This window comes from Marmota flaviventris, chromosome 2 (genome assembly GCF_047511675.1).
Source record: "Marmota flaviventris isolate mMarFla1 chromosome 2, mMarFla1.hap1, whole genome shotgun sequence".
NCBI classification, from domain to species: domain Eukaryota; kingdom Metazoa; phylum Chordata; class Mammalia; order Rodentia; family Sciuridae; genus Marmota; species Marmota flaviventris.
The window spans coordinates 174,917,077-174,944,604 of NC_092499.1; the positions used below are offsets into that span (position 1 = coordinate 174,917,077).

Genomic DNA, 27,528 nt, shown 5'->3' on the forward strand with positions numbered 1-27,528 from the left:
CTCCCTGGTCCTCAATTTCCTCTTATGTTAGCGGGGTGATGTTATCTATCTCACAAGACTGTCATGAGAAACGACATAATAATGGCACAATGTTTAACATGGTTCTCCTGAGTGTGTGCACAAGCACATAGTGTTTTTTAGTGTGATTCTTGCTGAGTTTTGTGCTATTTATCCCCATAATCTTCCTCAGGTCTGTGAGCCTGATAGAACTTTCCTTGATAACTATATGGAGATAGACAGGGCCCTCTTGTAAAAACTCTACCTCCAGTACTAACACCATCAAATGCATGGAGTTCTGCTGCAATGTCTAGATGGTTCTGCCTCAGATTTGCTTTTCTTAGGCTGGACTGCATAAGACAAGCATTCTAAAGTGTCCCATCTTTATTTACAATGAGAGTCCCCTCCTCTCCGGCCCCTTCCTCAGCTTTGCTCTGGGGAAGGAGCTGGATAAAGTACTCCTTCTGCCAAGTCCAGGGTCTAGGGGAAGAACCCCCTGAAGGGAGTGCTCCTCACTTCTTCTGGGCTTGTGCTCTGGCTCGTTGAATCTTATCAGCTGTGGCTCCATCTGTGGCTCCAGTGCAGTGGGACAATACAAGGCTCAGCTCAGCCTCATTCCGGTGCTCGATGGCCACATCTGCAGCCTGAGCTACATCCCTATGGTTGGAGCAGAAGGGGAGATGGTATTGGGACTGCCCAAGGGCACCAACCCTGCCTCTTCTCAGCCACCTCACACCCACAGGGCCCTGATTCAACGCACCCAATGAGAAGCAAAGCCTTGACCTTTTGCTCAGGACCCACTCGGGAAGCGTACTTCTTGGCCTCATATTTGTTGTGTTGTTTCATGCAGATTTCCACAAAGGGCTTCAAAGGAGAGGGAAGGGTTGAGAGGTAAGACAAAGGATAGCCTGTGTTCTCTTCTGAGCAAAGCCCAATGGATACACTGTCCATATGTATTTTATATACCAGTCCCAACAATGGCAAAACAGTTGTGATCTCAACATGCTTGGGGCAGAAAAAAACCCAAACCAAAGGCCTGTTAGAATCTTGAAATCTATTATTTTCATGCTCCTCCTCCACCATCCACCACTACCCACTTGACAACAGGCATTTGCTGCCACTTGCCCTCTCAGGTCTTGTTTTCTCTCATGGTTGCCATTATCAAATTTGCCCGCCACACCTTTGAACCCCTGCCACAGGATACAAAACCCTGTGACGTGATATCTTCCTCTACCCAACAGGTGCACCTTTTCAGACCCCCGTTTCCCCAACTCAAGCAGGAAAGCCCAGGCACATGTTGTTCCTGCTGGCACTTTGGGGGAAAGCGGCTCACTTTACACCTCCCTTTGCAGACAGACTCCAGCCCATCCTCCAGTGCACTCAACACTATGGATGCTATTTGCCCACACATGGGCTAATACATGGGCAGCAGAACAGGTGCCTGAATAAGTCATCCTACCTGTCTCCCTGCCCAGGACTACCCTCGCTACTGGGGGCTTGGAAAGAGTACCCCTGACTTACCAGGTAACCGATGGGTGATTTCTTGCTCTTAGAAAACTTTTCCAGTTCCTCCCAGTCTTCCAAATCTGCCAGGGCAGTCAGCTTTAGCCACCAAAGCCTGCGGAAAGCTGGGCTTAGAGGTTTTGCAGAAAAGGCAGGTTGTCCACGTGCTGCCCAGGTCCCTATATACCTCTTGTCAGGGATGCGGAAATCACGGGCCAGTTGTTCTGCACGTTTGTTATGGCCGTTGAGGATGAGGGTGGTGACTGTGTCATGTAGAGACAGGTCTAGAAACTGGCCCCCCAACTCATCTTCTAGGCGCCTTTGTAGCCGTAGGAGCCGCATTTGATCCTCTGTAGCCTGGGGACCAGGATGAGGCAGGTCGGGGATGAGAGAGACAAGAGCAAGAGGGGAGGCCAGGCAGCTCTTAGAAAAGGGTAAGCCAAACCTTGGCTGCAAACTCATTCTTGGCCTTGTAGAAGGCATCAGCTGCTGTCTGCAGAGCTGCTACGCGTCCCTCAATACGCTACAAAGACAAAGGGAGACTGAGTTCACAATGCAAAGGACCTTGGCCCTCCCCACCCAGGTGACAGCTCCCCAGTCCCTGTGCCCAGGGTCACCAAGGTCAGCCTTACCCACTAGGGGCACCACTCTGGTGTCCTAGAGGGATGACTAGCTCCTTTGGAACCAGCCCCCATTCTGGCCACACCTTTTCTCAAACTCTCCCTTCAACAGTGAGGATGTTGGATGGAGTGTGAACCAAATGCTAAAGCCTACATTCCCGGAAAAGGCAACAGACTAATAGCCCCAGCTCATGGGCTCCACCCACTCCATAGACCTCAGACCTCTCCTGTAGCATAGCTGGCTTGAATGTGGAAGCTGCCCAGCTCCTGGTGATTGTCATCTTGATTGTAAAGGTCCTTCAGCGTCTCTAGCTCCTGATGCTTACAGAACTGGGCAGAGGGCAGGCCATCAGTCAGCAATGCCAACTCAAGGGCTCAGGCAGCTCCATCCTGCTACCTGCCCACCACACACACCTGTCGGTATAAACTCAGGGCCATGGGCTGGTTCCGGAGGGTCATGAAAAAGTCTCCTCGGTTCAGCTCGTTCTTCAGGTGCAGCAATACTGTGAACACTGTAGGAATAATAAGATAGGCTGGGAACTCTACCCTTGGCCCTCCTCAGCCCAGATGACCCAGTCTGCTTCTCACCCAAACCCTGCTCACCCAGGTCAGTGTCCCCACTCTCGATGGCCTTGCTCAGTGCTAGTTTGCTCCTCTTCATCTTTAGGAGAAGGGGCACTTGCTCCCCTGAGCGTGGCTCATATTCCAGCAGCTGCAGGGTGGGGAGGAAGGCAGAGAAGAGCTGGCACAGGGGCCTTGAAAATTCATATCACAGAATCTGGAGAGGGCTGGGCACCCACACCTTGATGGCCAGCTCTGTGCGGCCACAGCCATAGGCCCGCGCAGCAATGTCAGAGTACGAGACACCAGGCGTGTCCCCCAGCTTCTGATTAATGGCCCGTGCAACATCCTCATCTGATACATCTTTCTGCTGCACCTGCAAGGTGTATGGGGGAGGGTGTCATACACATCTATATGTCACTCCTTATCTCCCAGCCCCACAGGGCCTTGATCAGACCCTTACCCCCTCATTCCACATTTTTCACCAGGGCCTGAAATCACCTAAATGCCCTTGGGTCCCACATCCTTGCCTTGTAGCAGGCCCAATGGGCCAGGATCCTGCTGACGCCCTGTACTTCTGGAAGACGCAGGTACTCACATATCTGGATGGCCAGGGGATATAGCCTCCGTAATACAAGCCTGGCAGACAAGGAGGGTGAGAGAGCACAAGGGACAAGGTAGGGCAGAGAAAGGGAGCAGAGAAGCCCCAGCCTGTGCCTCAGGCCTCCAAAATCTTAAGATGTGTCAAATACAATGACCATAAGACTCTACCCAAGACCATAATGCCCCCGCCACTTACAGCCCTCCTATAGCATCCCTGGGCTTTCTATACCTGTCCAGCAGCACCTGGATGGTGAGCTGCTTATATCTGTATTTTCCTTGGTTAAGGATCCAGATGGGGATAAGTCCTGTTTGCCAAGTACCTGCAGACCACATCTCCAGCCCCTTCCCCAGTCACCCCCAGCTATAAATACCCTCCCTCCATGCTTGAGGATACTGGCTATAGGTGAGGGGAATCCCAATGTGGTAGTCCCGGACAGCATTGAGCACACGCAGGTCCTGACACATGTGCACGAAACTATCAGGTGGAAATCTGTCAAGGAAACACTTCCCAAACGAAGCCGCCTGAGAAGAGCCAGAGGGCAATGGAAGAAAGCTTTCTCCACTGCAAAAACCAGTTCACCTCCTTCCCAGCATCCCCTCATTCCCAGAACCCTCTCCAGCCCAACCCTGAGCAGACTCTTCTGCATGTCTGGTCGGTGTTCGTGTCCTGCAGCCTCAATGCACTGCTGCACGGCCTGAGTCAGCTGCCCCAGCTCCTGGATTTCTCGTAGGTACTCATCTGCTTTCTGGCTTTCTTTCTGCAGGGAGAGGTTCGGTGATGGAGCAAAATGACAGAGAAACCCCACATTGGCCCTTAGCCCCTCTGGACTATAGTTCAAATGGGCTGGTTTGGAGGGCCTGCATAGGCTGGAGCCTGAACTCTCTCACTCTGTTCAGTATAACTGAGATCATCCCATGTTGGCTCACAGTTGCCTCTGGGAGGCCTTGACAACTTCTAACAGTAGTGCTGACTTATGCCTAGCTGGAGATAGCAAGGACGCCCTATCCTTCTCCATTACCATGTGGAGAAACACCCATGTTACTTGAATTCCCGAGCAGTCCACCAGTATTCTCCCTGAAGCCCTCTTTTTATGTGTCCTCGGCACTGAGGATTGAACCCAGGAACACTTAACCACTGAGCCACATCCCTAGCCCTATTCTTTAAAATATTATTTTAAATTTTATTTTGAGACAGGGTCTCACCTAAGTTGCTTAGGCCTCACTAGGTTGCTGAGGCTGGCTTTGAACTTGTAATCCTCCTGCTTCAGCCTCCTGAGCTGCTGATACAGGCATCTGAAACCCTCTCTTGATAGGTGGCACCTGGCTGTGCCCACACATGCCCATACAGGGGCAGAGGGCTGGACCAGTCAGGGGGCAGGAAGAAGGGACTTCTTCCCATCTTAGGGCCTGGGAAGAAGTCCATGGATTTACCTCATACTCCTTCTGGGCCTCCAACAGTAGTGCTCCGGGGGCCATCGAGGCAATTTTGAAGATCTCTTCACTGGCCACTGTGGGAGGGAGTCGGTGAGTGTAGATGGGGCAAGAAAACCTTCAGTCTTGCCTCAATACCTAGATCCTCCTTTGGCCACTGGCCTAGGGCAACTGGGATGTTGAGGAGCCTCTACCCCGGGTTACATGATACCCTTGTGAGGACCTCACCTGGAACCTCATGTAGAAACTCATGGGTGCTGCGGGAGAAGATGCGGACCCCATCAAGTTCAGGTACCAGGTAGGAATCCTCATCAAGCACAAACCTGAGCTTGGTTAAGGTTTCCAAGAGTGTCTAAAGTTAGGGTGGGGCCAGTGACCTCCCTCCCCCCTCCCACACTACAAGGCAGCCCTTCAAGGATACTGAATGCTCTCAGGTGCATCGCCCACCACCATTAGCAGCCTCTCCCAGGCCACCACGACAGCCCTTTCCTTGCTGCGAGGACGACTGCACCTGTTGACAGCACCATACACACAAGTCTGGGACACTTCCAGGACAGCAGACCCACAGCCAAGTCTCCCACATCACTGCTGCATCCCTTTGCCCTGGTTCAGCCCTGCACAAGACTGTGCCCTTATTCTATTCTTTTGGCCACAGGATGACCTGTCTGCTTCCCTCTCACCCCTGTATCAACAGCTCCCCATGGCAGCTGAAGCCCACCAGGACAATGGTTCCTTCAGTGTTCATTGGCCAAATAGAAGATCCAAGCTCTACTTGGTTTGGCCAATAGACAGGATGATACTGGGTGTCCCCAGAAACATGTTTCACTCCCATCCCCAAATAACACCACTATTCTTACCAGACCATCTGCTTCGGGGGTGCCCGGATGTTGCAGTTGAATTCACACAGCTTCTCCTGAAAGGGGGCAGGGATGTCATGGCCCTATCCCAGCAGTCACCAGTCTGATTGAAAAGTCCCTCCCTTACCCCCCAACAGATTTTCATTGGACAAGTATAGTATCCCCTGTTATTCTAGGATCACACCTTGAGTGATGCTGTCCCCATCCAGATATAGCCTGTGTCTGTGAAGAGCGCCAGGTGTCGGTAGGTGAAGGAGACAGCCATCTGCAGGAAGCTGCTCACTCCTGGGGCTAGGCCAGGAGGCATCTGGGGCAGGGCGGAGTAGAATACCAGATGGACACTTCTCAGAGCCTTCCCACTGCCTCCCTCGCCCCTCCGTTTCATTCTCACTCAGGCACTCACCACTGCAGAGCAGGTTGCATGGTCCAGGAGGTAAAGATCAGGCCCCACAGCCAGGAGAATGTGTGCTACTCGGTCCTGGCAGAGTGTGGTCCAGCATGAGGGTGCACTTTGTAGACCTGCAACCAGGGAAGGGGACAACCTCATGATTAATAGAGCCCTCAGCTGGTCCCACAGTCTGGAGGCACATCTGTGGCGCTAAAGAGCTATCTCAGGGCTCACCTGGTACCTCTGGCATCCGGCGGAGTTTGAGATCGCCCACATTGGCACTGAGGGTAAAACGATGGGCCCCCGTGAGGATGGCCACCCCAGAACCAAATTCAGTGTGAAAGATCCGGGCATCCAGAACCCGGTTCTGGAGCACCTCCTGGGGAAAAGGACCATGGGTTGAGGGAACCACAGGGTCATAAACCCCATCCTCTTTCCCAGCCCCCTGTGACCCCTTACATTGCCCATGCTGAAGTGTCTTCGGAAGTCACCATGAAGCCCATAAACCAGCACTGCACCATCTTCCTGCACACAAAGCAACTCCTCCTCAGCTGACCAGCCCAGGGACACCACAGGTCCACTCTTCCACTGCAAAGAGAGACTCCTGAGGCTATCCTTGGAATAAGGAAGCCCTGCCCAGCCCACAGACCCAGGGACAGTCTGGAATGCTCACCAGTAGGCTGGCCAGAGGCATACCGGAAGCAGAGTAAATCTCAAGTACTGGTCGCACGCTGGCAGCTTTCTCCTTCCTCCAGGGGTTCCTCAGCAGCGCTGTGGTTTGAAAAGAGATTTCTGTCCTAGACTCTCAGGCCCCATGCAGGCCTCATGGACCAGGGTCTCAGGCCTACCCGTGAGGCTGACCTTAGGAGAACCAAAACTAAAAGCATTTTAACAGAGTGAGTTGGCAAAGAACTACAGCAAGGCCCTCAGGAATCAAGTTCATTCCAGGATCCCAGAGCACGCAATAGGGGAAGGACAACTTACCAATGGGGCCCCCATAGGGTGCAGCAGCCACCAGGCAGTCCCTGAGTTCCTCTTTCAGGTCCCAGTCCATGCTGTACAGTTCATATTTCCTGTCCACAGAGATGAGCAGATATTAACTTCCTCACGACCCTGCATCTGGATAGAATAAGCCCTAGAGGAACCCTTAAAGTCCCCATTTGTCCTTCATGGGGAAGGAGAGTTCCCTCACAAAGTAGAGGCAGAGAGAGGAATAACGACTAAAAATTGACTACATGCCTGCCTAGGAACAACAGAGGAGGGAGCAGAGGGTATTAAAAAGGAAGGATGTGACTTTGGGGGCTAGTATCCATGATTGGTAAGAGCTCCTGAGGCAGGTTTCATGACAAATATCCAAGGCACAAACTGAGACAGGACTAGGGTGAGGTGGGAAATAAGACCCTCAGAGAAAGTCTCTCAGGGGAAGGAATCTTTATTCTATTTCTGGTTCTTAACAATGAATCAGGCTGTGAGATTTAAACCTATGGGTCCATCTATGCTGAGTGATGATGAACTGTCCCAGAGCATCAAAGAAATCCAAGGGGAGCTCTTCTGTGAGATTGGGCTGGTGAGAGGGTTCTGGATTGATGGCAATTTGTGAATGCTTGGCTTATTGGAGGTAAGAAAATCATGAGCAGGCATGAGATGACTGCAATCTGAGATGTGCATGAATCACCAAGTGTGTATCGAATAAGTTGGAGTAGGTAACTTGAAGCATGCCGTTGATATTTGGAGGTAGGTAAAAGGGGAGAGCCAAAGGACAAAGAAAGAATGGGCACTATTCCAGGATGTCAAGAGAGACAGTATTTAAGGAGGGCATTTTGGCTAGTATCATTTCAGCAGCCTTCCCATTAATGATAAGGAAGATGCTCACCATTACCTACCATTTGACATATATCTTTGAGTTCCAGACAAAATAATTAAGGAAAAAAAATGGGTAGAGCAAGATTATTACTATAGGTTGAGTGCCCATAATCCCATAATCCAAAATGCTTTAAAATCCTGGAACATTCTGAGCATTGTTTCAGATTTTGGAGCATTTGGGGTTTCTGGATTTCCAGATTAGGAATGCTCAACTGTTATATCCATGCAAATATGCTAAGATCCAAAGAACTCTGAAATCTGAAATGCCTCTTGTCCCAAACTTTGGATAAGAATACTCAACCTGTATTTGCACATAATATGACAATCTACTTTAAAAATCCAAAGCAGCCTATGGAACATAAGATAGCTCAACAGGGTGATCAACAAAAATCAATCCATTTTCTAGAGAAAGATATTTTTTATACCATAGCAAGACTCATTTGAAATGTAACATTTGAAGGTGGGAATGTGGCTCAGTGGTGGAGTGCTTGCCTCACATGTGCGAGGCCTGGATTCTCTCTCTCACTACAGAAGAGAAAGAGAAAGACAGAGAAATATAACTTTTAAAAATCATAGAAATACAATTTCAAGATACCCAAGAATAAAACTAAAGAAAATTTTTGCAAAATCACACAGAAGTTTCCTCAAAGGTATAAAAGACATGGAGAAATTTTCCAAAATGTTTTATAAATGCATAGGAATTCTGATAAAATCCTTCCTCACAATTTTTTTTTTTTTGTGGAAGATGCATAAACTGGTTCTAAAGTTCATGATATGGAGGATCATCTGAAGGAAAATACCAGAAAATATTTTAAAACATTTTGAAAATATGAGAACAGATACATGCCAAATTTCAAGCACACTATATAAACTGAAGTTAATTAAAACTATTGTTTAGGATCCTTTTCAGTTCATAAGCATGGTTGTTCATGCCACTGCGTGAGATATAACTCCCTCTAAACTTGTTGCAACATGGCACATTTCCTGCCTGATGTGAAAAAAAAGAAAAAAAAAAACTATTGTTTTGGCATAGGAAAAAATAAATAGATCAATGTAAGAGAGCAGAATCCAGAAAAGAACCTGGGAATTGAGCATATAAAAAAGATAGCATTTCAAAATGGTACAAATTGATATTTGAAATGAGACCATATGGGAAGATTCTCAATAATGTTATTTCGTTACTTAATCTTTACGATAATATATCTTTCAGATGGATTTCAAGATTTAAATGTTAAAAAAATGCCATATAAGAAAAAAAGATCTTCAATATTTGTACTATCTCAAAGTAGCAATAATTTATTTTTTATTTAGTGCTGGGGATTGAACCCAGGTTACTTTACCCCTGAGCTACATCCCCAGCCCTTTTCTATGTTTTATTTTTGAGATAGTGTCTCACTAAGTTGTCCAGTCTGGCCTCAAACTTGCCATCGTCCTGCCTCAGCCTCCAGAGTTGCTGGGGTTGCAGGCATGTGCCACCATAGCAATTTCTAAGCAATAATATAAAATATAAAAGTCACAAAGAAAAATTAAAAAATGGGTTAAAATTAAAATTTAAAAAGTAAAAATAATATACATTCATTTGCTTCTAAGAAATGGTGGAAAGACAACAATCTCTTATGAATGGTTACTTGCAGGTGAAGGGCAGAATTGTTAAATAAGGCCAGGGATAGTAACAGAACGTTGATTTATTTTGAAAAAAAAAAACACAATAACAAGAGAGCCTGCCTAGCATGCTCAAGGTCCCAGGTTCCACCCTCAGCAACCCCCTACCAAGAGTCACATTTACAGTTATTTATTAAATAATTAACATTAGAAAACCTTTATACATTTTTTAAAACAAAGTAGAAAGACATATGTCAAGAGGAAAAAAATGTGTATGATACATGGAAAAAGGAATAATTTTCTCAAAAGGCTTCAGTTAATTTTTAAAAATAAAAATTATACTAAAAGAAAAATGGTCAGGAGTTCTATCATACTGTTTTATGTGAAAATATTTAAAAATTAAACATAAAAGGTTTGGAGGTGTAGCTCAGTGGTAGGTGCTTTCCTAGTATGCATAAGGCTGAGTTTGATCCCCAACACCATAAAATCAACACACAAACAATTTAACTAAAAATAAAAACTGAACATAAGATATTTGAAAAAATCTAGGCTGATACTTTTATAATGTTGAGCTATGGAAAGGTCTTTCAGAACAAGATACAACTCAGAAACTATCAAGATTTATGACATAAAAATTTTAAATTTGTATATTAAAATTTAGTATATGGGCCAGGGTTGTGGCTTAGAGGTAGAGCACTCGCCTTGCACGTGCTAGACCCTGGTTTCGATCCTCAGCACCACATAAAAATAAATAAGTGAAATTTAAAAAAAAATTTAGTACATAAAATAAAAGCCTAGTGACCACTATGAAAAGATGTGTAAGTTTTATAACAAAGGATTAGTATGAAGAAAAAAGGCCTCCTTTACAAATCAATAGAAAAAGAAACAACACACTAAAGAAATGGTCAAAGGATATGAAGACATATCTAATTACTAGGTAAAGAATTTTTTAAGTTTTCACTTTAAAAAAATTTTTTTTAACCTTTATTTTATTTATTTATCTTATGTGGTGCTGAGGCTTGAACTCAGTGCCTCACAAGTGCTAGGCGAGCGCTCTACCACTGAGCTACGACCCCAGGCCCAAGTTTTCATTTTTTTTTTAATAGTTGTAGATGGACAGCATGTCTTTATTTTCTTTGTTTATTTTTATGTGGTGCTAAGGATTGAACCCAGTGCCTCACACAGGCTAGGCTAGTGCTCTGCCACTGAGCTATACAGACCCAGTCTTTTTACTTTTCATTTACTCTTTTTTTTTTTTTGCAGTACTGGGGATTGGACCCAGGATTGCTTCACCAATGAGCTACATCCACAGCTCTTTTTGAGACAGTGTCTCACTAAATTGCCCAAGCTGCGCTCAAACCTGCCATCCTCCTGCCTCAGTCTCCAAGTAGCTGGAATTACAGGTGTGCTCCAAAATATTTTTATGTTTTGGTCATCTGATTGGAAAAAACAAAACAAGAAACAAATAAAAAATCTAGTACTGTTGAAGATGTGGGAAATGAACACTCAAGTATAAATGGATTGGCTCTTACAGAAGAAAATGAAGTGCTATCTATTTGACTTTTAAAATGCAAATACCCTTTGACTTAGCCTAAACCTTGCAAACTCTCTTTAAAAATTCATCAAAATGGGGCCGGGGTTGTGGCTCAGTGGTAGAGTGCTTGCCTCACATGTGTGAAGCACTGGGTTCAATTCTCAGCACTGTATATATATAAATGAATAAAATAAAGGTCCATCAACACTAAAAAATATTTTTTTAAACAAGTTCATCAAAATTGGACTAGTTAAATAAACAATAATAGGCCCACCCATTCTGGGGAATGCTATGTAGCCATCATTAAGGTGACCTGTCATTAGTGATGTGAACTTATCTCTGAGATACAGTGGAAAGTAAAACGAATAAGCTGCAGCTCAACGTTGACCATATAAGCCTATTTATGTAATAAAAAACTGAGTATGTGTTTTTGACAAACACATTTAAATATAAACATGTTTGTGTACAAATATATAGAAAAATGCTCAGAGGCTTCCAAACAAAGCCAGAAAAAGCAGTTATCTCTTGGAAAGGTGATAAACGGAGTGACATATAGAAGTAATGTTTATTTTTGTACTAAATATTTTATTAATTTCTGAAATATTGAATTTTATAACCCATATGCATTTCTTTTGACATTTTGTTACTAAAATCATTGGGTGTGGGGCTGGGGCTATGGCTCAGCGGTAGTGTGAGGCACTGGGTTTGCTTCTCAGCACTGCGTATAAATAAATAAAAAATAAAGGTCTATCAACAACTAAAAAAAATTTTTTTTAAATCATTGGGTGAAAAGTCTGATAAAAATATATATTTACATAGAGCTATCATGCCAGTTATCAATTGATTGCCTTTCAGTTCCAAATTCACCCTTCATAATGTACTATGATAATGGGCAGCACTCTCAAAATTTTCAACCATACAGTGAACACAATGTTAAGCTTTCCCAGTAGAAGAGTTCCGGAAAGCCATGAATAGGCCAGCAGGCAGGGTGTGAGGACACCTGGTGGTGTTAGGCCCCCTATGCATCTGGAAAACCATGCCTAGATCAACTCCTGGCTCTCTGAAGATACCACACCTTGGGCTTCCTTCCCATGATAAGCAGCAGATTCCTTTGCATACCAAGACGCCTGGTCACTAGCTGTGCCTCACTTGTACCCTATCACATTTTCCATTGACTCCCTTTGCACAATTGTACATCTTTACCTATGGATGCCATGTAGTCCAGTCACAGGAACCCACCTCTGGTTGCACATGCACATTCTGGGGCTTCCAGCTATGGTTTCCCTGCATCCCCTACCCCTTGCACCTTAGAGAGTAACCTCTTGGTTCCCCAATACTATAAGTCAGCTCTAGTCTGGTACAACCAGCATCCAGTGGGCTGCAACCATATTTTCTCCAACAAGGTCTGAACCCCAGTCTAGAGAGAGGCTTCTCTTCCCGTGTTTGCCATTCTTGGGGTACTCTCCCTCATCCCTAAGATACCATATAAGATTTTCTTATATATTTTATATATACTTATGTCATAGATTACTAATTCTTTATATTAACTTTTCCAATTTAAATCTCCTGGCTGGATCCAGATAGATACAGACTTGGTATAGGGAATGGCCCCAGGAGAAAAACCCCTAAAGAGGGAATTTGGGAATTGGTTTGGTGTTGAGCTCTTTGCCAAAGGGAAATGGATGACAGAAACCTATCATATGCTGTGGCATCACAATTAACCAAGCCTGAAGTTTACTCTGATGAGGTGCCAACTGAAGCACGTGCTTTGGGAATGGCTTCCATATTTAAACGTGTGGCATTAATGATGACTACAAGGACTCTGGTATGGGATGGATTATTATGAGTTCACATGAACATTTACAAAGAGAAAATGACGCTGGCACAAATGGTGTGCCAGTCTGGAGAAAGCTTTCCCCTTCCAAGTTTGCCATTCTTGAATAAGGTAATCATAGGGTTTTCAAGCCAAGGAAGGCTAATCTCTACAGAGATGGGAAGGTAAGCTACTTTTACTGCTAAGGGAGTCTTGGAGTGACAGGGGTTCCAAGATTGTCAGTTTCCTCTGGGTCTGATCAAAAGTCCCTGTTCAAGTTTCAGGATCCATTGTTTTGATCAGTGCCTTAACCTACACGTGAGAAATGGCTTGTTGTTGAATTCCACTGTTATAATTCAGCAACCCACACAATTAAATTTTGTTTTATTTTTTATTTATTTTCTACTTGAGGTAGAGGTCTTGGAAGCTTCCCTATCTAAAGCTGACCAGGTTAACAATCCTGAGTGAGTGCCTAATATAGGGCCCCAGTTTGGCACCATTCTCAGGAGGCCAGCCTGCAAGTTGATTACATTGGGCTTCTTCCATTATGGAAGGACAAATCGGATTTTCCTTTCTTGCCTCTAATGTGTTTGCCAGCACCCACCATCTGTAGATTCACAGAATGCTTTATTCACCCTTACGGCATTCTGCAAAGCACTGCATCTAATCAAGAACTTCATTCCACAGGAAGGAAAGTGCAACAGTGGGCTTAGGGCCATGGAACCAACTGGTCTTACCATATATCCCATTACCCACAAAGGGCTGGCCAAAATTTTTTGAATCAGTTGCAAACCCAATTGGGAGCCAGCACCCTTTAAAAAGATGAGGGTCTGTCTTTTAGGATGCAGCTTATGCTGTGAATCAGAGACTATTAGGTATTACCTTCCCCATAGACAGAATACATGGGACCTGGAATCCAGGGGTAGAAGTGGGAGTGGCTCCTTTCACTATCACACCTAATAACCATCTTATAAAAATGTTGCTTCCAGTCCCAGAACTTTGAGATCCAATGGCTTATAAAGCTGAGTCTCCAAGAGGAGAATGAAACACAATGATGGATTTATTGAATTAGAAGATAAAGAGTATCATCTTGCCATCTTGGGGTCCTATGCCACTGAGTCAACAGTGGCATAAAATATGAGGTTGATTTACTAGGTAAAGTGATTGTTCTGATTACAAAGAGTAAAATCAAGTTGTTGCTACATAATGGAAGCAAGAAGGACTGCCTGAAATCCAGGGAGTCCTGGGGGGGGGGGGGCTCTTAGTGTTTCCATACCCAACAGTAAAGCTCAATGAAAAACTTCAGTAACAAAAAACAAAAATAGACTGGGTGAGGAATGAAGGCTTGGATGACTCCACGAGGTAAACAACTAGAGCAATGGAGGTTCTGGCTGAGGGCAAGGGAAGTAGGGGGTGGGCAACTGAAGAAGGAAGCTACAGATATCAACTATGACCTTGTAAGCAATTATAGAAATGAAAACTGGAATCATTTTTCCCTATTTTCTCTATGCTTATTACATCAATGTGCTTATATTTATATACTAGCCATTATCTTCTACTTCCCATTTTTATTTTATATACAAATTACTAGAGGTTAACATTACAATTTAGTTTTGGGGGGATTTTTTTTTATATCAGGGTTTAAACCCAGGGGCACTTAATCACTGAGCAACATCCTCAATTCTTTCTACTTTTGAGATCAATTTTATTTTTGTTATTTTTATTTTGAGCAAGCTTAGGGCTGGTCTCAACTTGCGATCCTCCTGACTCAGCCTCCAGAGTCACTGGGATTTTAGGTGTATGCCACCTTACCCAGAACAATTTAGTTTTTATAACAGAATATTTTCAGTGGGATAGTGGGTCTCAATGTGAGAACTAATGGATTCAATAATGGATAATAACTTAAGATTGTTCTCTTCTCATTTTGTGAAAGAATAGTTCTACTTGTAAGGATAATAGTATCTTATTAAGCCAGAAATGATTGTTTTGTTATTGTAAAGGAATTCATAGGTGTGCAGAAGGCTTCCTGAGAAAGCTAAGAAGTCAGATGGGCCAGTTATCAAGTTATTGCCTCTCTGCTCCAAATTCACCCTTCAGTACTTGATCTGAAGTGAGCTGAATGTTAAGCTTTCTCAACAGAGGGCGCCAAAAGGACACTGCAGGAGGAAAGGGCTCTCCTGCTGCTTCCAGCAGCTCCGTGGTCTGTGGGCACTGTGGGTTTGTGGACACCTGGTGGTTCTCTGCCCCAATAATGTGCCCAGAATACACAATCCCTTGATGAGCTCACAGTGTTGGCCGGGATGGGGGTCTACCTACCCGCAGCTCTGAATGCTTCCAGTGCTGCTTCAACTTCCAGACTAGCCACCAGCTATGGCTCACCAGTAACCCATTTGTGCCCACAAGGGCTGCTTCTTGCTTCCCACTGGTCAGCCCTGAACGATGCTCTAGATTTAAGCTCAGATGAAGACTGGGGTATGTTAACTGCAGTGAAGAATATCACTGAGAACATGGTGTTCAGGCCAGAGTAATTGGTCAGTGAGAAGAGAGAAAAGGGAAGTAAGTACAGATGGGGTCTTCAGTCAGGACTTCAGCGGGACACAGGGAGAGAAAGAGGGGTGAGGAAGGACCTATAGGTTAGGAAGGATGGGAGATTTAAGTATGCTTGAATCTAATAGGGAACACTGGGACAGAGATGGTGGAAAACAACGCAGAGCTGTAGCCTTGAAAATATAGATCAAATTCTTATGACTCGCCCCAGATACTATGGCATCTGCCCTATGAACCTGCACGTAGCTAACATCTCAAGTGATCTTGATGCAAGGGGCCCTGGACGATAGCTGGAGAAACACTGTGGCTAAGTGAGGACAGGGGATCGGCACATGATGTCTAAGAAGGCAGGGAGCCAGGGATGTGGCTGAACAGGGGCACCTTTCCTTTGGTTAGGGAAGAGCAGGTTTGGTCAGGGGAAGCCTAGGCTTCCATGCCATAACTTCCAGTTCTCTGGGAAACATGAGATGAAGTCAGCTATTGGGAGGGGATAGCAAGGAGATTTCAATTTTTAATATTCCCCAAGTATTTTAATTACTCACAAGTATTTCATAGTGTAATCATTTACAAGTAGAGCCCTGAGGTGAGTGAGTGTAGAATGACTCCATCAAGCTAAAGCTGTGGCAGCGGAACTGTAGTAGTCCCAACCTAGCTGTTGGGTGACCCTGCAGCCAGGTGCAGGTAGAGATGGTGAGAGACTGGTGCACAGGGAGGTGGTCCTGTGCCAATCAAGTGCAACCAAAGGGCAAAGGAACAAGATTGTTAGGGAAAAGGCAAGAAAAAGAAGTGACTGCCCATGGCTGTCCAGCTAGCCGGACAGGGAAGGAAACATCTATAGAAGGGGCTCTGCATGTGGACACCAAGACAAAAGAGAGCTCCATGGATGGGGACCCACTGAGGTTAAAGGGCAGGTGAACCAGGAGGTTTCAGAGTATCCATTCGGACAGGAGTCTATGGTCCAAGAGGAGGCTGTGAATTTAACACTTCTGAGGTAGAGCAGTTTTGGATGAGCACCAGGGTTGAGCGGGACTGGGGGAGAGAGTGGCTGAAGTGGATAAAATCACTGTGAAGACAGTGGCCATTTAAGTCACCCTGAAAGTTGGCAAAAGTTGGGATCTCCAGAAGCCATGGGCCAAAACCTCCAATCGGATGTGGTCTAAGAAACTGGCAATAATAGACCAAGTATGAAAGAGGCAGAGCCAGGCATAAAGGAGCCCTGAAAGAGGTACAGAAGAAAGGGTCAGGGAGCAAAGAGCAACAAGGCAAATCACCTCTCAAAGTCTTCAAGCTACAGTAGGCTTCTCAGTGAGGTGACTCAAGCTGTGCTGCAAGGATGCTGTGGATGTGGAAGGGGAGAGTGAAGGGCAGCCTCTCAGAAAAGCCTAAGGGTGAGGACAAGCTGTACCCTCAAATGGAAAGGCCAGCTACATCTTTCTCCTCCATTTCTAGGTCTCAGAAATGGAAATCTTCTGAGCAGCGGAAATGAACCCTGGATTCTTACATTAGAAAACTATTATACCGACTGTCCTGGCAGCCTCAATTCTAGCTCCTGCAAGAAACAGTAAAGAAATCCCTATGGCAATGCAGTTGAACTGCTGGAGCATCATGGTGCACCATGATGTGACAAGAGCCCCTTTGTGAAACAGGCTGGAGTATCAAAGCCCTGGGGAGAGAGAAGCACATCAGATCTTGATTTAGGAAAACCCAATAATCCCCAAATCCCTAGTCCCTAAAGAGAACCCATTGTCACCCCTGAAATCCCATTCCTCCAACCTGTCTCAAAAAGGTTTTGTTGTTGTTGGGTACTAAGGACCCAACCCAGGGCCTTATGCATGCTAAGCATGCACTGTATCACTGAGTTACAACTCTAGCCCTACTATAAAGGTATTTGTACACCATGTTTATGCCAGCATTATTCTCAATAGCCAAGAGGTGAGAACAATCCAAGTGCCTCTTGACTGAAGAACTGAAAAGCAAATTATGGTATATACATATGATGGGATATTATTTAGCCTTAAAATATGGCTAAATGCCAGGTGTGGTAGCACAGATCTGTAACCCCAGCAACCTGGGAGACTGAGGCAGGAGAGTCATAAATTGAAGGCCAGCCTCAGCAACTCAGCAAGACTCTGTCTCAAAATAAAAAATAAAAAGGGCTGGGGATGTAGCTCAGTAGTAAAGCACCCCTTGATTCAATCCCCAATACAAAATATTAAAAAAAAAGAAGGAAATTATGACATGCTATAATGGCAATGAACCTTGAAGACATTATGTAAGCCAGTCACAAAAAGACAAATGTTATATGATTCTGCTTACTATTAGGTACTTAGAGCAATCAAATTCATAGAGACAGAAAATAGAATGATGGCTGCCACTGGCTGGGGGAGGGGAAAGTGAGGAGTTGCCATTGATGGGTACAGAATTTCAGTTTTACAAGATGAAAAGGTTTTGAAAATTGGTGGTACAACACTGTGAATATACTTAACCATACTGAATACATTAAAAAATAGGATGATAAATTTATATTATGTGTATTTAACCCAATTTTTAAAACATTTGTTTATATTAGCAAAAAAGCAAAACAAAAACACAAGTATAGTACTAAAATAGTCTTCCTCTCTTCTAAGAACATCAGGGATTCATAATCCTTTCTTTTACCATAAGAATGTTTCTGAAAAGCTTGAAAGTCAATGTGCTCACTCTCTTCTCTGCCAAACTCACTTTTCCTTTTTCATGATTTGAAGCCAAAACTCAAAGTCATCCTTGATTCCTTGTTTTTCCTCCTCCCTCCCAAGTGCAGTCATTACAACCTCCTTCTGTTTCACCAACTAAATTGCTCAGACCCCTTCCACACCTACCATCACTAACCCAGTGCTCACCACCCACAACTTCTCCCTAGGCTCCTTACACAGTCTCTTTTGTTTCCATTCTTCCAATTACTTCCATCTTCTGCCTCCAGAAGGAACTTAAAACACACAACAATCCCCAAGCGGTGCAAATCCATTCATGTTAATCTTTTCCTTAATTTAAATTTCTCACGTTTTTCAAATAAGATGGTCTATAAGTTCCTGTAGAGTGTGACTCCTAAAAGAAGGACATCAACCTCAGCTTTTGTCTTGCCTGTTGCCTGTAGCACTCCAATCCCACTGGCTTTTTAGGTCACTGGGAGTGTTTCAGACCTTCCTACCTCAGGACTTTTGTATATGCTCTTCTTTAACCCTCCCCCTGCACTTAAGTCTACTTATCTCTTGGATGGGACATTATTCTTTCTTTTAAAAAAAGTCTTCTTGGGGGCTGGGGTTGTGGTTCAAGTGGTAGAGTGCTCGCCCAGCACATGTGAGGAACTGGGTTCAATCCTCAGCACCACATAAAAATAAAATAAAGATATTGTATCCACTTAAAACTAAAAAAGAAATATTTTTTTTGAAAAGTCTTCTTTATCTTCCCCCACTCCCACTCTCTTCATCTCTCTCATTTTTTATATTGGAATTAAATCCAGGGACACATACCAATGAGCTATGTTCCCAGACCTTTTTATTTTGAGAAATGTCTCACTAAGTTACTGAGACTTGCCTCAAACTTACAATCCTCCTGATTCAGCCTCCCGAGTATTTGGGATTACAGATGTGTGCCACCATACCCAGTTTATATGCTTTCTTAAGGTATGTGCTCCTACACCTCAGTGATTATCCTTCATAGTGACTAAGACCAAACAAATACCTAATGGTTATTAATGGTCTTGCCCTGTGACTGTTAGCCCTATGAGAACAGGAAGAGTACATGTCTGTTGTATTGGTCAATACAAGTTCAAACTAGCAAAGGCTGGGTCAAATTAAATAATGGCAATAGCTCAAGTTGTATTTTTAGGATAAAAAGGCTAGACTTCTGCCAGGCATAGTGGTGCATGCCTGTAATCCCAGCAACTCAGGAGGCTGAGGCAGGAGGACTGCAAGTTCAAAGACAGCTTCAGTAATCTATAAGGCCCTAACCAACTTAGTGAGACCCTGTCTCAAAATAAAACATAAAAAAAAGGACTGGGGATATGGCTCAGTGCCTCCTGGATTCAATTCCCAGAACTAAAAAAGTCTAGATTTAGAGTCCCATAAGACCTGGTCACCATTTTCTCTCTTTGCCTTCCCCAATTTCAGAATTTCCAGAATACTACCTCTAGTGCAGAAGAATCCTGTCCTGCCAGTAGGACTCAAAATGCAATGTCTCCCACCTGCTTATCATTCAATTCACGTACTAGAATACAAATATGTCCTAGGATTGTACAAATATGAAGAAAATAAAGAACCTTTACTTAAAGCATTTTCAGTACTGAAACTAGAACATGTTCTTATATTTTCCTGTTTAAAAAAACAAAACAATTCTTATGCTTTAGCGCAGAGTCTAGAACTAGACCATTTGGGTCTAAATCCTGTTTCTACCACTTACTAGCTACATAACCTGGTCTACTGTAACCTGGCCTCTGTGACCCTCAGCTTCTTCATCAAAAGGATGGGGCTAATCATGATGCCTACATTATGAAGTTGTTAAGGTTAAGCAAATCAACACACAAGTACTCAGGATAGCGTCTAGTAGATAAGAAAGTTTAAATATCTGTTAGCAACTTAGAACATGTTCTCTACAGCAAGATTAAGACCCTTAATCCTTTCTGGCAGTACAGAACAGGTAAGGGTAGATTGGCCAACCAGCTCCAGGTCAATGGTATGCACTCAAGACTTAGATGTTTTAAAAAAACTTTAGTGGTCTAAACAGGAGTTCAGTGGTAATGAGGACATTGTCTTTTGTCTTTGATTCAACAGACCTGGGCAGGCAATATGTATTTTCAAGAATACTACAAATTAATATTTTAAAAAGTGAATGCTGTGTTAACTAGGTGGTGAGTGAACACTAAATGATATGCTAACTTTGTCAGCTGGTATCTCTTCTCTACTGAAACACATAAAATCATTAGTATTTCCTACTGATTTTAAGTAAACTTTTGCAATTTTTTCATATTGTATAGGCATATTTCATGATAATTCGTGAGAATTATCATGAATAAATGCAACAGATCTCTAAAAATTGTTACCAGGCATTTAACTAGGAAGTGTATCATGTTGCAAATCAAAAATTACATTTAAAAGTTTGAATACATGAGTAAGAATAGTAGTTTCATCAGCAGAAATGAATATCTTCTATTGAAAAAATATCCTGATGCAATGTCTTTGCGATCTTTTAATTGTAATTCATATGATATCTCCCCCCCCCCCCAGTGCTGGGGATCAAATCCAGGGTCTCCCTAAAGGCAAGGGCTCTTCCACTGATTTATATTCCCAACTCTAAAATTATTCTTTAAAAATTTAATTGGAAAACTGTTACACAGAAGACACTTCTAAACATGCACTGGAGATAAAAAAAAAAATGCAAGAAACATGATATCAGCCCTCAAAGGGCTTGGTTTAGCAAAAGGAACTCACACAAATATTGCCCTACTGTATCACATATAACAGATCTTAGCACCAGGCCCTGTGAAGCCTAAAGGATTTCAATCGGGACAGGGCGAAGGAAGGTTCTAGAAAGAACTCTTGAACTAAGTCCTGAAAGATGAGCAAGAATTCTTCAGTGAGTTAAAGAGGGAAATGGCAATGCCCACAGAAAGAACTGTAGGCTGATACAAACATAGAAAGCCATAAAATATCACTGTATGTTGGGGCCCTGAAATTCTGTGCAGCTGGAACACAAGCTTTGGATAAGAGAGCAACAGATGAGGTTGAAGACACAAATACGGGCCGACAAACACATAGACTGTATTTTAGTTTACAAAGGGAAGCTGTTGAAAAATCCTGATCAGGCTAACGATGTTTTACAAGTTAATGAAAATCCCTGGTTTAGGACTCCCGCGGGAAGGCTACCCCGGACCAGGGGGTCCTCACTTGCGCTGTTCCAGGATTCACTGACAACTCGCCCCCTACTCCCTGCCTTGGTCAGCACAGACACCCCGCCCGCCGTGCGATCCCGCCCCCCTCCGAGCGCCCCTGTGGTCTGACTTCAGCAGCACTTTCCAGCAGGAGACTGGGTACTCGCTGTCACCGCGGGCGGCCTCCTTCAACGAGATCTGAGCATCCTTCCGGAGGCTGACAGACCTAAACTTGGGAGTGGCAACCGCTCATCTCGGTCGTTTCTCTGAAGCAGGCCCGGCTCCCTGCCCAGAGGCAGCGGTGCATTAAGTCCCTGACTGACTGACAGGGAGAGCCGGCACGGGGCGGACCCCAGCGCCCATAGTGACAGGGGTGAACGCCGCCAGCTCTACCCGGAGACCCGAGCCGGCGGGCGGGCGAGCGAGGTAAGCCGGGCTGTAGGCAGGAGGGCGGGGCGGCTCACCGGTAAAAGGCAGAGTCCCCGAGCGGGTTCCAGTTCGCGGTGTAGCAGTCCATGGCTGGTGCAGACAGCGGCTGGGCAATGTTAGGACAGCCACCTAGCGCGGGCTCCAGGCCGGCACTTCCGCTTCCGCCCGTCCGGGTCACGTGACGAGGCCGCCTCTGCGGCCATCACCACTGTGGGCAGCTGCTGTCGGCCGTCGCCGTGCCCCCCGCCCGCACCGGGCTTCCCACCCGCCCGGGTGGGCCTGACCCTGGCTCCTGGGCCCCTTAGCAGCTGACCCTGCCGCTTTTCCATCCCCTCGGGCGTTGAGGGTGCGCAGGGGTGACATGGGTGACCGGAAGTGGGAGCTGTGAGCGACGCCGCCTGGGGCGCCGAAGCCCGAGGCGCCGTCGGGGCCACCGCGACGCACGCATGGAGAGCGCTGGGCGTCGGGCTGCGCACCGACAGCTAACCAGGGCGCAAGGGCTCTGCAGGGCGGGGGCTTTGCAGAACCGACTGGCCTCCCTGGGCGCGGGAACATGAGGCTAGACCTGGAGCCCGCTGCGGGCCAGGCGCGCAGTGCGCGGTCTCGCACTACTCTCCGGTGAACTGCGCGGAGCCCCGGGATTCGGTAATTGGCGCGAGCGGGCGCGCGCGCATGCGCGGGGCGGCGGGCACGTGGCGGGGCGCAGGGCGGCGCCGCCGCGCGGGAAGCGCCACAGTGCCCTGGAGGCCTGCAGGCCCGGCGACCGCCGCCTCCCGCACGGAGTTTAACCAAGGCCGGCGCTGCCATGGGCTCCCCTCTATCGCCGCAGCCGCCTCTCTGTAGCTCCGAGCAGCCTGGGAGGGGCTGGCGCAGGCCTCGTTTATCCCAGGGCGGGCCCTGGGGCCGACCTGCTCCATGTCCCCGCCCTCGAGCGGCTTAGTGGCCTCTCTCTGCAGCCCGTCGTTGTCGGTGGCGGCATGGTCTTCTGTCTGGAAAACGAGGTGCCGCACCGCCCGCTGCGAAGCGCCATGGTCCACTTCCAGGCCTCAGAAGTCCAGCAGCTGCTACACAACAAGTTCGTGGTCATCTTGGGGGACTCCAGTGAGTGCCCCCTCTAAAATGACGCGTCCCAAACCTGCATCTGCAACCTGTTTCTATGTTTGCACCTTTTGCCTCCATCTCAGGTCTCTCTGCCCCCTAGTCTGTTCTAGTTAAATAGATGTCCCCCCTTTTTAATTCCCTACACATCTTCCACAGGTGTCTTGACATGTAACTTGTGCACTTTTTGCCCATCCTTGCTTAGCATTTTTCTCTCCCTCACAGTCTCCCATGATCTCCCCAAAAGGAGCTATGGGCTGTATCATGTGTCTCCTGGGGGACTTGACCAATTTGACTTTGCCAGGTGATCTAGGGTCACATATTCTACTTTGACAGAGAGGGGCACAAATAGAAAGAACAGGCAGTGCCAGGGCTTTTAAATCTTCCCTTTTTTCCTGTACCTAAGTGAATATTCCATGGAGCTGGTGTTGGGCAGCCCAGCCCTGGGAAGATGGGAGGCTTAGACTTGGGAAGAGCTGGGATGGGGCAAGGTCTGCCTCAGCCTTGGGAATCACTGTCTCCCTGCAGTCCAGAGAGCTGTGTATAAGGACCTGGTGCTTCTGCTCCAGAAAGACTCACTGCTCACAGCTGCCCAGTTGAAAGCCAAGGTGAGGGAGGCTTTGCAGCTATGCCAGTGGTGGGTGGGTGCAGACCCTGGCCTGGCAGGGTCCACCTCCCTGGCATGGGTCTGACCAGCAGGGTTGGGGGTGGGCAGGGGGAGCTGAGCTTTGAACAGGACCAGCTGGTGGCTGGGGGCCAACTGGGTGAGCTGCACAACGGGACACAGTATCGCGAGGTCCGCCAGTTCTGCTCGGGTTCTGGCCACCACCTTGTACGCTTCTACTTCCTCACCCGCGTTTACTCTGAGTACCTTGAGGACGTCCTGGAGGAGCTGACATATGGGCCTGCCCCCGACTTGGTGATCATCAACTCCTGCCTCTGGGATCTCTCCAGGTTGGGGCAGGGGAGAGGTAAATACAGGTTGGAGGTGGAGGTATGGCTCTTCCCCTGTGCTCCTTGCCCACCCTTTGTGTTATGTAATAGGTATGGCCGTTGCTCAATGGAAAGCTACCGAGAGAACCTGGAACGAGTGTTTGTGCGCATGGACCAAGTGTTGCCAGACTCCTGTTTGCTGGTGTGGAACATGGCAATGCCCCTAGGCAAACGCATCACTGGGGGTTTTCTTTTGCCAGAGGCAAGTAACTGGGGCCTTTCTGGACAGGGGATGAAAAACTAGCTGATAGATAGGGGACCCTCATAGAGGCTGCACTTTCTCTCTCAGCTTCAGCCACTGGCGGGCACTCTACGACGGGATGTAGTTGAGGGCAACTTCTACAGCGCTACACTGGCCGGGGACCATTGCTTCGATGTCCTGGACCTACACTTTCATTTCCGGCATGCAGTACGGCACCGCCATCGAGACGGTGTCCATTGGGACCAGCATGCACACCGCCACCTCTCACATCTGCTTCTGACCCATGTGGCTGATGCCTGGGGTGTGGAACTGCCCAAGCGTGACCGTCCCCCTGGTGAGCCCTACCACAGAGGGGCTGGGTAGTGATGCAGGTAGGGCTGTCAGAACATAGGACTCAAGAAAGGAACGGAACAGAGGTAGAGAGTTGGGGTCTCTGAAGGACTGTCATGGCTCCTGAGTGTGCCTTCATCATCCTCTGGGGAGGGTTAGCTCATAGGAACAACATTTTAGTCTGAGTCCAGTTCTTTACAGTCCAATTGTGTAGTTCCTCTGTTTACATGAGTGAGCTTATGCAAGCATTGGTTATTGTATTAGGCCAGGTGTCAAAAAATTCTACTCAACAGGTGAACAGGGAAAAAAATGGGTGTACTTTTAGCTAGGCACAGGTGTGGAGTATGGAAAGATAGAAATGGAGGAAGGGTAGTCGAGGCAGTGTGGCAGAGGCAAGAGGACCAGGGGGAGCAGTCAGCTATAAGACTGCTGAGCAGAGACATGATGCAGGTTATTCTCACAGGAATGGGTTCAGTGGACAAGATCCTGTTGGCTCATCTCAGCCTCAGGGTCCCAGTGTCATTGGTTGCAGCTTAGAACTGCTGTCCTTGGCCCTATCACTCATTACTAGCACAGGCTTCTGAGGGTTCTACCCCTCCTGCTTGTTCTGGGGTACTGTTCCCATCACATCTAAGCCATAACATTCTACACTGCAAAACATTTGTTTCCTTGTTAGCCTCCCAGTCCCTGCCTCTTCACACCTGGGGCATCATGGCTGATTGTTTCTGTGTCTGCCTTTCCCCTCCATCCTGTCTTCAAAAGACTAGTTTCCTGCCTCACTTGTTCACAATTCACCCCTTTCATCCCAGGGTCTAGCACAGTCACTCTGTACACAGTTCCAAGAGGACAGTGTTTGTTGAATAGGAGGCATAAGTTATGTTAGAAACTGTCTCAGCACAAGGGTGGGGGACACAGAGAGGCTGGGAATATCATACGGGCAGATCTCCAGAACTTAGTAGCCAGGAGTTGGAGCATCCATTGGGGAGGTGAATTAGGACTTTTATTGTTTTATAGATGACAGAGTTGATCCCAGCAAAGAAAAGGTTTTAAGGCTAATTTGTGGTGTCTTGGGTCTTCTGAATCTAATTTGAAGCTACAGTAATTAAGGACATTCAATGGAAGAATTGATTTGAGGTGGAAGGATGAGTTGATGAGTTTGATTAGGGCAGATCTGTCTGAGGTACTGTGGAAATACAGGGGATTTGTATTTAGATACCAGGCAAGAAGTAGAGGGTATGAGTATGAACCATGAAGAAGAAAGCAGAACAGTACTCACACTTCAGATTGGCAGGAAAGAGGGACTGATGGCAGACACAAGGAGGTGAAGATAGAGAGGCACTTTCAAGGAAGACAGAGGCTGTTGACCATTGGTTAAATATGTCCATGAGTGGTTGCCTTTAGTAGGAAATGCATTGAAGGCATGGAGTAGGGTCCAAAGAGATGGTGAGCAATTGATGAGGACATGGAAATGGGACAAAATGGTCCTTGTAGAACTTTGTAAGGAAAGGGGGGCCAATAGGGAGAACAAGATCTTTATATTTGGCTTATTTATTGGTCTGTGGGAAGGAGTTGGGGAGAGGAAAAAGCTAAAGATTCAGGAATTGAACAAGCACAGGAAATAGGTGTGGGAGGGAAGGATGGAGTCAGAAGAGTGGGAAATGTGAAGCAAGAAAAAAGGAGCATATCTTGAGCTTGGCCTAAAATGTGAGAGAATGAGGAAAACTAGGTGGAAGGTACATGGTACTCCAGCCTGGTAGCCCTGTTCTCTGAGAGAATAGAGAAGAACTCTGGAAGTGTGGCTAACCAGAGTTCAGGGCAGTCTGGCTTCTCAGGCCTTTCTAAAACAATCATCCCATTCCTAGACCCGTGGATTGAGGACTGGCCAGAGATGGATCATCCATTCCAGGGAAGCCATAGGCAGTCCCCAGACTTCGGGGAGCAGCTGGCCTTGCCTCCACCCCCACCCTCTCCTTTACCCCCTCCCATGTCTTTTCCTTATCCTCTTCCTCAGCCCTCACCACCTCCCTTGTTCCCACCCCTGCCCCAGGATGCCCCTTTTTTCCCAGGCCAGCCCTTTCCACCCCATGAATTCTTCAATTACAATCCAATGGAGGACTTCTCGATGCCACCCAACCTAGGTAGGTGCCTCTGTGACCCCCCTTAACACCTCTCCCAGTCTCCCCTTGTACCTCCCCCAGCCCAGCCTGCTGTACCCAGGTAAGCCGAGAGGAGTTGGGTACTCCTTTTGCCCCCAGGATTGAGTTTGGTGACAGTAGTCCCTCAATTTGGAATAGTACCTACAGACTCTTTAATCAGTTCATTGATTATCATAATTTACCCATTGGAGGTAGGAGAAGTGGTATCCCCATTTTGCAAATGAGGAAACCAAAGCCAAGAGAAATCACCCTAGCAGACCAGAGCTGCCTGAAGGCAGAGCTTTGCTCACCCTGGTCAGAAGCCCACTCTGACAGCTGGTTCTTTTGTAGGATGTGGCCCTGGAGTGAACTTTGTGCCTGGCCCCCTGCCACCTCCAGTCCCTGGCCCTGTCTCCCATGGTCAGCACCGAGGCCCAGTGGTCCACCGGGGAATGCCACGTTGTGTTCCCAACAGCCCCTACCATGTGCCAAGGATGGTGGGACCCTGTAGGCAACGGCTCAGGCACTCAGACAGACTGATCCACACATACAAACTGGACAGACGGGGACATGCCCATTCGGGAACATGGCCTGGGTAGATTGGATGTTGGGCTGGGGGCTGGATGTGCCAGGAGCCCTGCAGGGCCTGCTTGGCACCCCAGGTGTTGGGCCTGGCATTGTTCTTGTCCATTGCTGTCACCAATAAAGGCATGGAAGGACAGAGTGACATATTCTGTATAAAGGGAGTGGGCCTCCCAAACCACGGTCTTAAGAGTTGGTCAGGTTGCCTTTCACTTTCTCTGATATTGGAAATTTGGCCACACTATTTAGAAATCACTGAATGTGCTCTTCTGCTGTCTAACACATTCATGTCTATCTTTACTAAAACACATAAATTTAGCAAAGATTTTGGAGAGGTCTCTTATTGTCAGCAGCTCTTTGGGCCTGAGAAAAACCAAGGGCTAAAATTTTGGATCTGGCTAATTCTTATCTATATTTCCCAGTTGCATGTAATCATGTATATATTCAATATTCATCTATCCCTGGAGGTAGATAACTTTATCTGGCATAATTCTTAGCCCATGGTGGCACTCAGTAAGTGTTTAGAACTAAAGCG

General features: G+C 46.5%; 2 protein-coding genes and 1 pseudogene across 3 annotated transcripts; 2 read left to right on the forward strand and 1 right to left on the reverse strand.

Moving 5' to 3' along the window:
• Positions 1-363: 363 nt before the first annotated feature.
• On the reverse strand, positions 364-21,811 carry Vps16 (VPS16 core subunit of CORVET and HOPS complexes). Its single transcript, XM_027954419.2, has 24 exons — positions 21,689-21,811; positions 6,945-7,033; positions 6,634-6,731; positions 6,420-6,548; positions 6,195-6,339; positions 5,976-6,091; positions 5,757-5,879; positions 5,573-5,628; positions 5,137-5,226; positions 4,944-5,038; positions 4,716-4,792; positions 3,911-4,042; positions 3,679-3,806; positions 3,514-3,549; positions 3,212-3,320; positions 2,923-3,057; positions 2,724-2,832; positions 2,535-2,632; positions 2,343-2,450; positions 1,946-2,023; positions 1,688-1,857; positions 1,519-1,615; positions 758-861; positions 364-654 (listed from the first exon to the last, which is right to left on the reverse strand). The coding sequence occupies exons 1-24, from the start codon at positions 21,739-21,741 to the stop codon at positions 510-512; spliced, it is 2,520 nt and encodes an 839-aa protein (XP_027810220.2). The 5' UTR covers positions 21,742-21,811; the 3' UTR covers positions 364-509.
• On the forward strand, positions 8,723-8,817 carry LOC114081061 (small nucleolar RNA U13; annotated as a pseudogene).
• Positions 21,628-27,132, forward strand: Pced1a (PC-esterase domain containing 1A). Of its 2 annotated transcripts, none has more exons than XM_027954433.2 (8): positions 21,628-21,650; positions 22,610-22,754; positions 23,280-23,359; positions 23,467-23,705; positions 23,796-23,946; positions 24,034-24,280; positions 26,139-26,414; positions 26,763-27,132. In XM_027954433.2, exons 2-8 carry the CDS (start codon positions 22,631-22,633, stop codon positions 27,008-27,010), a joined length of 1,365 nt encoding a protein of 454 aa, XP_027810234.1. In that variant the 5' UTR covers positions 21,628-21,650; positions 22,610-22,630; the 3' UTR covers positions 27,011-27,132. The 2 variants fall into 2 exon arrangements, with proteins under 2 accessions (XP_027810234.1, XP_027810230.1); XM_027954429.2 differs by lacking the exon at positions 21,628-21,650 and adding an exon at positions 21,895-22,298.
• Positions 27,133-27,528: the final 396 nt, after the last annotated feature.

What these genes read in the sequence shown, in the direction of transcription:
- Vps16 (XM_027954419.2), bottom strand. Translation starts at nt 21,741, where the DNA reads ATGGACTGCTACACCGCGAACTGGAACCCGCTCGGGGACTCTGCCTTT. An exon ending in GGGGACTCTGCCTTTTACCG is followed by an intron (nt 7,034 to 21,688) that starts GTGAGCCGCCCC and finishes CTCTGTGGACAG; the next exon opens with GAAATATGAACTGTACAGCA. An exon ending in GCACAGAGCTGGCCATCAAG is followed by an intron (nt 2,833 to 2,922) that starts GTGTGGGTGCCC and finishes CCCACCCTGCAG; the next exon opens with CTGCTGGAATATGAGCCACG.
- Pced1a (XM_027954433.2), top strand. Translation starts at nt 22,631, where the DNA reads ATGGTCTTCTGTCTGGAAAACGAGGTGCCGCACCGCCCGCTGCGAAGC. An exon ending in GGTCATCTTGGGGGACTCCA is followed by an intron (nt 22,755 to 23,279) that starts GTGAGTGCCCCC and finishes GTCTCCCTGCAG; the next exon opens with TCCAGAGAGCTGTGTATAAG. An exon ending in GGGGTTTTCTTTTGCCAGAG is followed by an intron (nt 23,947 to 24,033) that starts GCAAGTAACTGG and finishes TTTCTCTCTCAG; the next exon opens with CTTCAGCCACTGGCGGGCAC.